Below are 15,430 nucleotides of genomic sequence, written 5' to 3'. Positions count from 1 at the left end.
CGGGCCTTTCATCTCGCGGCGCACGCAACGCATTTGAACTGGGGCGTTATTAATTAGCGTTATGAATTATTGATGCAGGACCCTCGGGTTGAAATCGCCCACACACTAACCCTTTTCGAGAAAACAAAAAAAAAAAACTAAAGTGTATAATCTCAACTTGAACCGAAACTATTTGGCAAGTGAAAAAATATTATAAACAAATGTATAATATATATTTAAATTTAAATCCAATACATTATTACATATATTAGCAAATATTCTTTCCAATTTCATATTTCTAGACCCTGCACTTTCAAAACTATTGAACACACGATGCTATAGACCCCCACATCTGATATCTTTATATTTTTTGGGGAGAGGATGCATAAATCGCTGGCTGGCCCAAACAACGTTCATCATCTGGGGAGCCGAAAGGGGAGAAATATGTTCCAATTAGCGAAGCCAAATGTGACAGGCCGGCCATCCAGAAGAAATCAAGGCAGCGAGCAGCGAAACTCTCGAATCTCGAATCCGCCAGGCAAAAGTTATTTGAGTTGTCATATTAGGTTGTGATAAATGTAGTTACATACCAAATGTGATAACTCTGTCTGTCTGTCCTTTGGATTCCCCGGGTTCTTCAGCTGGTTTTAGGTAGGCGCCTCGTCGGAGAAGTAGTTCCCCTCCCTTCCCATGATGATGATGATCCGCGGGTCTCCTCGTTCCTCTTCGCTCTTCGATCATTCAAAACGTTTTCGCGCTGCCCGGGAAATTCCTAGAGCCTGCGTTTCGCTAGTTTTTCGGTATTTCGCCTTTATGACCCTCTGGAGATCTGGTGACCCTGACTTCCCTCCTACTTATTCAAATATGACCTGTTCGCCCAGAGGGCCTAAGATTCCACCTGCCGGGTGGAAAAGGGGATTACCTGAATCTGAATCCCGAAAAAGGGGCCTCGCTAATAAGCGAAAATGCGGAGCCTGGACAATTGGTAAATCGCGGAAAATTAACCCTTTCCCTTTTTTTTCTGCACCTTGTCGCCCCGATTTGTTTTAGAATTTAGCAGGCCTATTTGGAAATTAAAATCCAGGATCAGCATAATAATTTTTATGACATCTTCTTGGGTTATTCCCTCTGCCTGAGGTCTTTTCAAAAATGCTGAATTTAAGTTTATAAGTAATTAGGAATTTCTTATGTTATACTTGCTTTTTTATTTAATGAATATAGATATTTGTATAGTTTCAAATATTTATTTTTAATGATATTCTCTGCTGTTTTCTCTAATCCAATAATAAGTATATCCACCTTCTGAGCAATTCCTCCTCCCATTTAGTTTTCTTTCCACCGACCACCAGCGTCGTCGCCTTTGGCCTCCCAATTACGTTCTTGAGTCTGCGATTATCCCAGAAATGGTCTAGAAATAATCCCATTAGAGCGTGGCAGCATAAACATACAACAAGTTGCCACTGGGCGTGTCTTAGTTCGCACTAGAGAAAAATAGTTTTCCAAAAACCTAATTGCCAGCCACTTGAAAAAATCGAAACTCAACCATGACAACGATGACAACCCAATCTTTGGCCATCTCTTTTCCTTTAAATCGCACGATATCACACGATATGAAAAAAATAAAGAAATTTGCACACAGATCTCGCATTGAAATTCCCCAACACGTAGCGCGAAACGTCTGAGATGTTTTTTGATGGATTATATGTATTTTGCCCATAAACACCAAACAATTAGTTCGATGCACAGGGAAAAAAATTTATTTAGTTTTGAAAGGAAACGAAAGATCAGATTGATATGTGCTGGTCAATTTGAATTTTTTTTAAAGATTTAGTTATTCATATCATTTTCATATAAATAAAGATAATGTTTATCTTATTTATTATGATATGATAAAATATCAAATTGATCTGTTTGAATCATAAATTTGCCATAAATCATATCAGATTTTTATTGATATGAAATTTTACTTGTATATCCTATTTCATATTTCTAATATTTATAAAATTAATAAGAACGCTATAAATTTTTATTACAGACACCTTTTTTGTTTTTTATGAAAGCTAATTTTCGTATTTGATCTGTTAACCAATAATAACATATTTTATTTCAATCCTAGATTCCCTGCCCATTTTTTCTTTGTGTGCAAGAAGGGCGGCAAATAGTTTTGAAGTCCTCTGGCCTTTTGGGACCATCAATCTCTGCGGTGGCGTTGTTGCTCGAGATTCTCGACTTTTGTCAAACACATTCGCCTGATTTTGCACTGCCGTTGGTTTTATTTGCATAAAATGCGAAAAGGCCCAACGAATAACCGAAGAGAGCGACGCATCTGCAGTGGAGTTTTTTAGTTGCCCAAAGGGGCCAAAATGGGCGGACAGAGCTGAACTGATCGATCGATGGTTTGGTTTTGTGCCCGTATTTTTGTTTTGCCTTTATTTTGCTTTTGCTTTTGTTTTTGTTGGGGCCGGGTCAGCTGGCCATAAATCATGATCTGTAATTACCCGTTGGCGCAGGATGCTGCGGCATCTCCACATAAGCCACGCGTACAAAGAAATCCCGAAACTCAAACCCAAAAACCGAAACCAAATCCAAAAGAGTTCAAGAGTTTATCTCTCGGGGAGTTGAAAAGAAAAAGGATTGCGCCATGACCAAAGAAAATGAAAAGACCACTTGATATGCATATTTGTTGTGATAGATAGCCATGCAAAAGGTTGCGAGAGATCCTTTGATGATGATCCTTTCACTGCTCAAATATTTAGATACATAGATACGACATGTTAGCCGAGACGAGATGGCACTGGATAAACAAATGTGTGCGCCAGTTCCCCGAAATCCGCAGCCCCTTCTCATAAATATATCTGCTTTTTTACCTATAGGCAATCATCATGAGGCGACCGCAGCCTCTTAAAAAACAAACCTCAATATTGAATCATTTGCACAAATGAAATGCAGGCGCTTGCACTGAGAAACTCTCAGGACTGCAAGATCGGTGGCTCTTTTTCTGGGATATACTCTGTCCAGGAGTTTGTTTGCTCTGGGATTTAGTTGGTCAAAATTTGTGGCATTTTGTTTGCTCTTTTAACATTTTTCAAACAACTCGATGGATTGCTTTAAAAATTTAAAACTCTTCGTAAATGTTTTGAATAAATATAACTACTAACATGGTATTTGTCTTACATATATTAATATTATATTTTAAAAGTTGAATCGTGTTATAATATTTATGTTAAATTTCACTTTTGGAACTACTTTAATCCTTGAAAATATTTATTTAGTTTAGTTTTATTAACAAGATATTCTCAATTTAATTTGTTTGTCATATTTTTATGTAAATATTTTTTTATTTCCTAATATAGCTTGAAAATTATCGATATTTTCGATATTATCACAATATCAATATTTTCAAGAAAAATCTATATTTCTTAATTAATTGTATTGATTTATTTTTCATTTTAGAGTATACCTTGTTCGTTCTTCGTTTAGTTTTCCACTTCCTTTCCTGTTTTTTGCAGTTGATGTCGCTGTCTTGCCCACTTCCCGTTCCAAGGGCCCCCAAAAAGCAAAACAAGAGACGGAAAAAAGCCCACAAAACTGGCAGGTTTTGTCAATTATCAGGTGCAGCCTCAGTCTTCCGAGTCTTCACAACAGTCTTCAGTCTTCCGAGAGCCAGACTCGCGTGTCTGCCCCCCATCTTAAACTCTTTGGATCTCCAGATCCAGTCTTCACTTCTTCGCTCTGGCTGAAAGCGTGCGAAATTTTCATTCATAAATGTCCATTGAAGTTGGGGATTTTTTATTTCAAGTGGGGAAGTGCATCAGTAGAATCGAATGAGCATCGAATGAGGAGGCGAACGGTAGTTTCGACCTCGAGAACACATCTCCCACTGGGCGAAACGGATTCTCAGCCAACTGTAGTGAAATTAATTTCACATTTGTGTCAATATTTGGACTAGCCATGAAATCCATGGCCAGCAATTTAGTTCTGGTCGCAAGGTCAACGGTTCGGTTTGAAAGCAAACATCTGTGAGGTGTGCAGTGCACTTACTTCTTTCTCGGCCAGCTGTCCACTTTTCAGAGATTCACAGATTCGTTTTGCACAGTAGCCAACCGAAGAGTTTTAGCCCAGCTACCGTGTATCTTTCTTCTAGTTTCATTTATTTGTATTTTGTATCTTTTTTTGTTCTTTTCATGGCCGTGGCAAATTTGGCATGTGCCTCTAGGGATATCTCAAATTTCTCCAGATTCTCCAGATTTTTATTCGCCTGGCGATCTCCTTTTATTTCTGGCTAATGGCCATGATCAAAAGGTAATTGAATTCGCCTCAATTCGCTGGACTGACCGGCCACCCAAAAACGTAATTGCACCATAATTTTGATCCCATTTTAATGACTTTATTTACCCAAGAGTCAGCTGCTTCTGCTCTTCTGCTCCCAGCGAGGAAAACCAGAAGATTCATCCAAGAAGAACAAAAACCAACAATTGAAATCCCCTTCCTCAGATTGCAAATTGCATTTTAATCAGCTCTATTGTGTATAATTAAAATGTGTTTAGCGCATTTCCTGTGGGGTCCACTCAATATTTTTGTTGTAGTTTTTTTCAAGCCCTTTCATTTTCCATGCATTTTTTTTTTTTACTAGCCCGTCGGTTGGCTGAAATGAAGTTATCAACACTTTGGCACAAATTCTCCTTAGCCATCTCGTATTATTTTGGTTGGGGGTTCGGTTCGGGCTCTTCTGTGGATTGATGATGGCTAATTGGCCTGCGATCGCATGACAGCCACGCGTGTCCACTGAAAGGAGATCGAGGATGGCATTTAAATAGCCGGCGAGCACGCAAATAGCTCGAGCCCACGGATCAGGAGGAATCGATGGCTATGGGCTATGGGCACCAGAGAGCATAAAAAGATCTCGGGGAGAAAGCATCCCACTGAGGACCGAGGAAACCAATTAATGTGGAGAAAAGGAAAAAGTTTCTGCTTCCGATGACCGATTTTTCAGGCGATGCAAATAAAATAATACAACGGAGAATTTAAATTTAAAATAAAATATTACTCATTAAATAAAGAAAGAGCTTTTCATCTAATTCAAACCAATTCAAATCTTAACTAAATATTATGTAATTTATTATTTGTAAAATAAACAAAGAACTTCCAGCTTATACTTCATTATACCCGTTACTCGTAGAGTAAAAGGGTATACTAGATTCGTGCAATAGTATGTAACAGCTAGAAGGAAGCGTTTCCGACCCCATAAAGTATATATATTCTTGATCAGGGTCACTAGCCGAGTCGATCTAGCCATGTCCGTCTGTCCGTCTGTCCGTCTGTCCGTCTGTCCGTCTGTCCGTCTGTCTGTCCGTCTGTCTGTCCGTCTGTCTGTATGAACGCTGAGATCTCAGAGACTACAAAAGCTAGAAGGTTGAGATTTCCCACACATATTCTTTGGCTTCCTACACAGCGCAAGTTTATTTTAGCCGAGCGCCACGCCCCCTCTAACGCCCACAATCGCCCACTAACGATTTTAAAATGGGTCCTGCGCCCACATCTTTAAAGATTTCCGAGAAGTATAAATGCAATTTTGTTGTGTATATGTATACCTATCGAAATGTAGAAGACATTTTTCAAATCGGACCATTCATTAAAAAGTTATACGCAATCAAAAATTATATATCTATCTCCCTCGCACTCCCTTTAGCTGAGTTACGATTATTAGTCGGGACACCAACCCGACACAGCGTTCGCACTCCCTTTAGCTGAGTGACGGGTATTAGATAGTCGGGACAACAACCCGACTATAGCGTTCTCTCTTGTTTAATTTTAAATACGTTTCATTATAAATTCCAACCTATCCTCCATTTATTGAAATTTAAAATAAAATATTACTTATGAGATAAATAACTAGCTCCTAACGTATACCTACATTTATTATATCTTTATTATAAATTCCACCTTATCTGCTCTATATTACCCCCACAAGTTATTTAAGAAGAGGCCTGTATCTTTAGCCATTATGAACGTCGATCATTAGGCCGCATAAATGGCAATTAAAGACAGCGACACGTTCCAGCACTTTGGGATCTACGAAGAAAAAAAAGGAAAAGACAAAGACTTTTCGAAGGGGGCGGGGAATATCATAACCATAACCCTCTAGAGAGATTCTAGGGTACCGATATACACGGTGGATGGTGTGGTGTAAATTTCCACAAACTGCGATGACCAAACACAAAACACAAGGGCCCAAGGAAAAAATATGAAATTATTATAACTACAAGAGGACTTGTCCTATCCTTGGTTCGTCCTTTTTCGTCCTCCCCCTTCCCCAGAGTCCACGAGATGCCTCCGGGTAGATAAAGCAAATGGAGAAATAATAATAAAAAAAAAGTAACAAATACCAAGGGCTATTAACGACCGCAAGAAAAAAGTGCCGCGTCATAGAGGGGAGATATCTATATAATTCAGAAGATAAATAGAGATGTTAGTGTTAGTCATAAATTTCATTGACTTTATCCTGGAAGTCTATCAATTTTTCATATTTAACACCATTGTCCTTTAATAATCCTTTTGGAGCTGCCCGAAGGTCAAATCAAAATCACCCACACTGTCTCGGTGGAAAATCATGCGGGATCCTTTCGACTTTTCGAGGGAATCAAGTCGCATAAATCGTCGAATTGAAGATACTTATCGCACTCAAATATTTCTAGACTGTGTGGTCTGTTCTGTTCTTAACTTTTATATTTTTGGGGGGATAAGTACTAGTAAGTATAGAGTACGGTAAGAAATATACTGGTTTTCAATCGGCTTAGTTACTTAAGTAGCCCCTGGGTCTTCAATTCCATCAATAGAATCTTCTTTGAGGTGGGTCCACTTGGCAGCTGTCTTCCACTCATCCTAGTAACCATTTTAATGATATGTTCTTACCTTTAAGAACTTACAAGATGAGCTTAAGTACAAAATATGTCACTATTTCCCCATATTTCATTTTTTTTATAAGGGGTTATAAGGGGGTACATCATAATTTTTTTTACGAAAAATGGTCAAAAAATAAAACCAGGTTTAAATGCCAATCGATAGGAAATTAAATAACGAGTTCAGAAAGGTATGACAATCCATATTTGAATTAATATTTCCATTGTTACGGTCAAAAAACGAATTATTTTTTGCGGAAAATTGGAAGCTGGGTTTTTGGTAAAAATATGAATTTTCCTCTTTGTTTTTTTGCTGTAGCTTGGCCAAAAATGGTCCTACTCCAAAAAGGCATAGTGTTTCGAACAGATAACAAAATAACAAATAAATTCATAACACTTTCAGTGTGATTTTGGGAAAATAACAATTTTTAATTTTTTTATAAGGGTTATCATGATTTTTTGCGAAAAATGGCCAAAAAATAAATGTTTCAGATTTAAATGCACGTCCATTTCAGTTTTCCTTCCTCATAGAGCACAGGCCGCACCAGTTGATCCAACGACTCGGCTCATAATTTTCCTTTTATTTTCATTAACCCCGAAGGCAAGTCAAGGGGTAATATGGTTCAACACCAATTTAAACACTTCATGCATCTTGTTAGCTGCAGCAAAACGATTCACCATTCACCATTCCCCAATCCCAGTCCCCATCCCCATCATTCCGATTCTCAGCGCAGTGGAAGTGTAATATGATATGCAGCGTTTTCCATCGTCTTTAGAGTCCGAATCTTGGCGATATATATTCCCTCGGGGGCCGGCGAAAGGAAGTGATCCGCTGATGTTCTGGTGGTGGTTCTTCTTCTCCCCCACTTTTTCTTTTGCCCCAAAACAAAAGACTTTGCTAAACGTATTGATTTCGATACAAAATAAAAAATAAGGAAAGGGAATCGATACAGATACGGATACTGGATATACTGACTTCGGTTAATGGCCCTTGGCCTGACCCGCTTTGTCTTATAATTGGATTTAGATTAATTGCATCTTGACCGGCAAGAATCGAGAGGAAAAAAAAACTGCACATGAAAAATTACATCAGGAAAGACAGAGAGATACCACAAAACAATCATAATTCTGTTTCCAAGGAAATCGAAATTGTAACAGGAGAGCGCCAGGCATTAGAAATTATCCCAATCGCAATCCCAAGGATCTCTGTGTTTTGTATCTCGTGGATTTCTGCGAATTGCCGGCGTGTGCTACTCGTCTTGGGTATATTTGTTTTTTGTTTCTTTACTTATCCCGCTGCGATTTTACCCATCAATATTGGGAACCGCAATATCATTCGGTATTTTGGTATTCTCGTGTTTGTTTTGGTCTTTGCATAATTTTTACCGATCGACGGGGGCACTTAATCATTAATTAGCGTTAGATCAATCTACTTCTTTTCATCTCCCTGGGGATCTTCAGATCTTCCTCCTCTGGTTTATTTCTTATTTCTTTTTCCCGAAGCATCGAAACAGGAGACAACATCGCTCGTTGACGGCAGTCATGTTACTTTTAATGATAATTGCCGCCTCACAACTCATTTTTCACATTGATAAATGCGATTCGCACGACCGAGTCGCGTTGGCATCGATGTTGCCACTTCTGAGCCGGGTTTTTTTGCCCCCCCTTTTTGGTTTAATTTTTTTTTGCATTTTCCGAGGACTGGTTCTTTGGGAGATTTGCATGTGAGGCTGGATGCTTCCACGAGGCCAAACTGTCAACACATTGAGCTTTAATCAGGAGGTGGCAAAGAGTGAGATTTTCAAAGATGATCACAAATCAATTTGAAAACAATGGAATAATTAGAAAGTAATGCCAAACCAGAGAAAAAAGAGGATAAATCTCAGCAACATTTAATGAATTTATAGGTTAAATCAAAACAAATGTTTTCTGAAATGTATCGATATTCTAATAATAAAATATATTATTTATTCTCCCCTAATATTATTATATTAATATTACCAACATTTAAGGGCTATAAAAGTCCCACAGACGACACTTTCTGACCCCCCCGAGTCACCAGAGGGTTAAACAGTAAAGGAGGAATCAAAAAGCCAGCAGAACAACAAAAGCCATCACAATTTGTCTTGATGGTCCGAACAAAAAAAAAAATAAAAAAAAAAACGGCCCAAAGCGCTACCACCAAGGATGCTGCTCCCTGCCTTCCTTTCTTATCCCATTTTCCTTTTTTTTGCACTTTTTCTGTGCCATAAACCATTTAAACATTTTCAACTTGTTAGCAATTAATTAAATAGATCGGCCGCTGGCCAAAACAGCGCCGACTGTCATTTTTCATGCCGTCTCTTTCGCTCGCCGGTCAGACCCCGTCTCTTTCGCACCTTTCAGCCGCCCGTTAATTACGGCGACAGCATTCAATTTTTATGGATGACACACGCCCCATTTGCATGCCCTTCTGCTACTTCTCCCAAAGTCTGGCAACGCTGCGGCACGCTTCAAAAAGCTAAAAGACCGCCAAAGGTTCAGTTTACCAAAAGGCAAAGCGGCAACGGCAACCCTTCGTCCGTCTCTTTCGCACACACACTCGCCCCGTCTCTTTCGCACCATTTGGAAATTTATTTCGCTGTTTTTGCAATTTAAGGTAATTATTATGTACCTTTGGGGTAATTTTAACACCTCGACACCATCGACAAATATCATCTGGAGAGCGGGGTCTTTACGCGTGCACAAGGAAAAGGGATATATATATGTATATATATATAGTAGCGGCTATCAGGCCACCGAAATCTCGGCAACAACAACGACAAACGTTTCTTAGAAGCGCAGAGCTTTCAACACCTTCGATGCGTGCCCAACAACCGAAGGAGCACATCCTATCCTCCACCTCCAGCCCCTCATCATCATCCCGATCTTCTGCTGATCACCTTAACCCTCCCCGAACCCCTTCTTAACCCTACACGTACGCACTACTCTCTTGGCCAGTTATTTTTCACACCTCGACAACATTTTTTCGCACTTGGTGCGGCATATTCGGTTACCACAACAATCAAGCATTGCCGCCACCGCCACGATATCGAAATACACTGGGGAAAAAAGGGATGATGGTACTACTAGGTACTACAATTATAATCACTAGTAGTAGTAGAGGTTTAATTTTAGGTTTTACGTCTGGAATATTTTGGAAATAATTTTTGGCTATCCCATAAATTGTTGTTTCACCATTTGGGGTCCGAAGAATTCGCGTCATTTGTGTTATTCACTATGAAAAAATCATTACAATAGTTACTAGAAACTAGAGTACTATTTTTATACTCAATCTGAAAAAAGCTGAAGAATTCGCGACATTAAAATGTAGAATACTAGCAATATTGCTTTGGTCTAGTTTTTTAAAGTTTCCAGATTGTAGCCCCATTTTTTAGCCCAGTGTACGTCTTCCATCTGGGAAGGTCCGATTCCGACTGCCGTTTTTAATAACCGAAGCTTCTGCCGCTTTTGCTGCTGATTTAGCTGGCTGTTATCTCACTCAGTTCATCGGATGCGCGGTTCGACTTTGACTTTGACTTTGGCTACGGAGGATTCGGTTTGGTTTTGGGGGCTTGAGTTTCTCGGCTTTTGGCCTTTGGGGGCAGCAGCAGCAGTCCGTAGTCCGTATCCTGTGTGCCTGTCAGCACATTTGGCGTCGCAATTATCGCAAGTAGCGTGCGTGTAAATTACCGTTATTAGGTGTGATCGTGCGAAAGGCACTTCAGTTCGGTTAAAAAGAGCATCTTTCGGATTCATCTTTAACTTTAACTGCATATCGTCAGCGGTTTCACTTCGCTTTCATTTCACCTCCTGATCGAAACGAAAATTAAGTCTCTTCGGCAATCTCTCTCACCTGTAAAAGTGACAATTTCCGCTTTTCGATCCCCTGGCAGCTGATATATAGGAACACCCATAAAAAGTCAAATTAATGTGATGACAATAGATTGGGATCTCTGACAGATTTCACGCTTACGATATGAACGCCACGCCAAGTAGCCCACCGCCGATCCAGTCCATCACGTTTTACACTTGTCCAGGTCGTACGTGAGTGGAATCAGTGTTATATCCCATATTCCCTTTCCGATTTCCCGGGTTCAGAGGTCGTGCGCGTTTTCCTCGCTTCGGTAGCTGGTGTTTTGAATTCCAATTAGTGTTAATGAACAGCGAGCACATAAAATATATAATTAATTGTGTCAACGGGCGATAAGATTTTCGGTGTTTTTTTTTTCAAGGATGCTTCCGTCGGGAGTCATATTCTGGGAATTTCAAGGATTTTATAAATGAATGGGGTAAAAAAAATAAAGAACAATGACCAAATCTGCTGTAAATATAGGAAAGTCTTGTTTATGATCTTAATTACAATTATTCTTAATAAATTAATTTTTAAAAAATTATTTACAGATTGGTTTTTCTACAGCGACCCCTAGAGAAAATCCTACTAAAAACATCCCCTATACATTTTCCTTTCTTCTGCCAATTAGAATTTTCCACATCGTCTAAGCAGAACCATGTAACAAAATTTTACGAGCAACAGATGTCGCTGCAGTGCAACCAATTGGAAAATTGAAACCATATAGATGGCGCCACTCTGGGAATGCACCTGACAACCCTGGCCAGCTGTTGATCCCTTGATAGAATCCTTTGCAACCCCCGGAAAGGCAACAACAAAAAGGATCAACACTTTCCTCATCTCATGCGGTTTAATTAATCATCGAGCGTTTTTGGGGTATAAAATCCGCGGCTAATTAAATTGCTACCAAAACATTTTTTCTTTTTCGTTCGGTGGGTGTGTTTGGAGCAAATTAAAGAAGGGTTTTCGAAAAGGGTTGGTTTCGAATCAAGGGAAAACGAAGATTGTGGAGGCGTACAGGTGATGACGCAAACGATTTTCATTCAGGATATTAGAAATGCATTAGGAATGGATATATTTCGGTGGCAGCTTTTAAAAACCAATTAAAATGTAAACGGTGGAGTTTTGTTTTCCTTTTTTTTTTTATTTGGATTTTCAGCGCTCTTTTTTTTGTGGGATCTTTTTCGAATCCACCTTCTATTTTCTGATCTCTTTCTGGACAGCTGCTTTCGGCGGGATCCTTTGGGTTAATCAAGGTTTTATGCATTTATGGGTGCAATCTCGTTACCCGACTGACTTTCCCCCTCCCTAACGGTATTGCTTCGGTATACGAAACAAAGTTGCAGCCTCGCAACTTGAGAAATTTGCCTCAGTTTCTGTTTCGTTTACGGAAGTTTTTACAGATTTATGGGGGGTTGTTGTTGAGGGAGGTAAAGGAGAACGAACAGCTTCACTTGTTAAGGCGGGCATAAAAAAAATGCAAAGTCACAAGTCACGAGCAAGTCGATTAATGAGCAGCTATTCCTGCACTTTGAAAAAAAAATCAATGAAGGTTTAAAGAATTAAGCATCTTGTTGAATATTTAAATTTTTATAGATTATTATAGATACCATTGATTAATGTTACTAAATTATTTATATTTATTTTAAAAGGAAAAGGAAAATTATTTGTATCGAAATTATAAAAGGCATTTTGGTATTCAAAAAGTATTAAAAAAAATTGTTTTTTCCCCCACAAAAAAGTCCCACATCCGCCACTGGCTAAAACCCTTTACTTTTAAATAGTAAAACCATTTTTCTTTAAGTGTAGCGCCGAACTCTTTTCTCGGTATCACAAAAGTGCGGTATTTTTTTAGAGGGAGTGCAATTCCAACTCTGCCGACTGCTGTCAATACCAATGGCTCGCCGATCGTTTTGTTTTTATTTTAATTCACAGCCCCCCATATTCTTGTGCCCTTGGTTTTGATATTCATGATACAGCACACACTTGTGGGATTTGTCTGCCGCCGCCTGGCGATATTATTATTGTTCTGGGTTCTGAGTTCTAGAGCTTATGTTAATATATATCGGACTGATCGGAAGCACGTGTCAAATGCGGCGGGACTTTAGGAGGGGTAAACACAATATATCTTGGACCCTCGGAGAAAAAGTTCAAGGACTGAAAAGGAAAACAAAAGCAAAGTGGATACGCAGTTTTGGAGACAGTGAAAGTATATCTCCTCTTCTCTTTTCATTTCGTTTCCTTTTCTTTCACATGATGGATCACATATTTTATATCAAGTTCTTCTCACCCTCACTCACTCTCCTTTATTTTTCGCTTTCAATGCAAAGGACATACGACAAAAGTGGAAGTGCATTCAAAGTCTTATTTCTTCTTTTTCTTTTCCTTTGGCCAACATGACAAGGATCTTGCAGATCCGAGATTTAAGTCTCGATTTTCCTTCAGAAAGGAAAAATATATATTTTCTAGGGACACAAAGGAAAGGGATGGGCTAGGTAAGAGAGAGGGAAAGGGACAGAATAGGCACCCACAAAGAAAGAGAGAGGGAAATATTATTACGATCACTTGTGCGCAAAGGACTCGGGACTCGGGGACCCGGGGACTCGGGTTTTTCGTGGGCAGGTAGCCAGGATTCGATTCTTCAACCCCTGTTGCTCCTCTCTGCCGAAGTCGCTGCCTCTGCCGGCGCGCCTCAGCTACCTCTCTGCCCCTTTTTGGGTATTTAAGGCCCTAAACCAGGACGGTAGAATATCATTGCGGAATCTGATTCCACACAGTCAACATCTCCAACTATTAAAAACTATCTCTCGCAAGGATTACCATGACGAGCATCTGCAGCAGCAACTTCCAGCAGCAGCACTATCAGCTGACCAACGGCAACATCAGCAACATGTTGCTGCAGCACCAGAGCAACTTTAATCAGAATCACCAGATTCAGCAGCAGCAGCAACACCAGCTGATTGCCCCCAAAATGCCGCTGGGCACCAGCCAATTGCAGAATCAGCAGCAATCATCGAACATTGGACCGATTATGTCCTCCTCGCAGAAGCAGAAGAAGTTCAACTACAATAATATGCCCTATGGCGAGCAATTGCCTTCGGTGGCCAGGCGAAATGCCCGCGAACGCAATCGTGTCAAGCAGGTGAACAATGGGTTCGTCAATCTTCGCCAGCATTTGCCACAAACGGTGATCAATTCGCTGTCGAACGGAGGACGCGGTGCCAGCAAGAAGCTCTCCAAGGTGGACACCCTGCGCATTGCCGTCGAATATATCCGTGGACTGCAGGACATGCTGGACGATGGCACTGGAACTAGCACTCGTCACATTTACAACTCGGCCGATGAGAGCAGCAACGATGGCAGCAGCTCGTACAACGATTACAACGATAGTTTGGATAGCAGTCCGCAGGAGTTTCTCCTTAACCAACTGAAGAACTCTATGCCCGCTGCTCACTCCTATCACTCCGCCTCGCCAACGCCCTCGTCGTATTCCGGATCCGAAATCTCCGGCGGTGGCTATGTCAAGCAGGAGCTGCCCGAACAGGATCTGAAATTCGAGTCCTTCGACAGCTTCAGCGACGAGCAGCCCGACGATGAGGAGCTCCTCGACTACATTTCATCCTGGCAGGAGCAGTAAATGAGTGGATCTCAACGAATATGCCTAACCCTAAAAAAGAAAAACCAAAAAACTTGTACAAATTGTAAATAACTCAAATTGTTGCCTTAGTGAGATTCTAAAACCCCCCTCATTTTTTTTTGACACTAGTTTAAGACCCCATGGAAGACAATGATATAAAACATATATTTTTTTCATAGTTCTAAGTTTGTTATAAGCATGGAAGACACTAAACTAACTAGTTTTAAGGCTAAAATAAAAACAAACAAACAATATCAAAACAAAAATTCAAACACAATCTTTTTATTGAAATGCGAAGAGGAAAAAAGGAAAAGTTTCTACCGTTTCAGGTTCTTCAAAATGATGTGCTGAGGATCACTTTCTATTACAGGTTTTACAGCCCAACATAAAAGAAAATATATAAAAAAAACTTTAGAAATATTCTTTGACTTTAAAAATCAAAAAATGTTTTTTTCTTAACGTACAAGCAAAAGAAAATCCACAGTTTTTAAAAAAATAATAATAATAATGAAATATAAAAAAATGTTCCGATGTATTAAACTTAGGATCTTGAAAAATATGTCCTACGCTTGAAAAAGCAGAACCATTACTTTTAGAAACCCAATTACCCGTCCTTACCTATTGAGAAATAAGAAGAAAATATGGAATATGCAAACTACTTCTTGAGTTCCGCAGGCATATTATCTACAGATCTAAGGATTATTAATGGACATGCCATGCCAGCAGTACTTAAAACAAGTGCCTAGGCAATACGAATTGCATAATATATGGTTGTTCCCCCCACCAAATTGTCGAATCATCTAGTCTAGTAAGTTTGAGAGAGAGCCTGGATATGACTCACTATAAATTCAGCAGCAGAAAATACAAAACCATGACAACCTAACCCACAAGGAATTCAACACCCGACCGGAAACAACAGCGAATATTTTTAATTTTCGTGTTTCGTTTCCCTAACGAGTTTTCAAATTGCCCGGAAATAGGCAGTCACGCCTGAGAGGATGAAGTGGTCCTGGTCCTGCTTTTGCTTTTGCTCCTGGCAGTCCA

At 39.7% G+C, this 15,430-nt stretch overlaps 1 protein-coding gene across 1 annotated transcript; it reads left to right on the top strand.

Moving 5' to 3' along the window:
• Positions 1-13,517: 13,517 nt before the first annotated feature.
• l(1)sc (lethal of scute) lies at positions 13,518-14,564 on the top strand. Its single transcript, XM_017139937.2, has one exon. The coding sequence runs from the start codon at positions 13,571-13,573 to the stop codon at positions 14,384-14,386; it is 816 nt and encodes a 271-aa protein (XP_016995426.2). The 5' UTR covers positions 13,518-13,570; the 3' UTR covers positions 14,387-14,564.
• The last annotated feature ends 866 nt before the right edge of the window (positions 14,565-15,430 follow it).

This window comes from Drosophila takahashii, chromosome X (assembly GCF_030179915.1).
Source record: "Drosophila takahashii strain IR98-3 E-12201 chromosome X, DtakHiC1v2, whole genome shotgun sequence".
Taxonomy (NCBI): Eukaryota; Metazoa; Arthropoda; class Insecta; order Diptera; family Drosophilidae; genus Drosophila; species Drosophila takahashii.
Note: the sequence above shows the minus strand (reverse complement) of the source record. Positions and strands in the feature narration are given on the sequence as shown.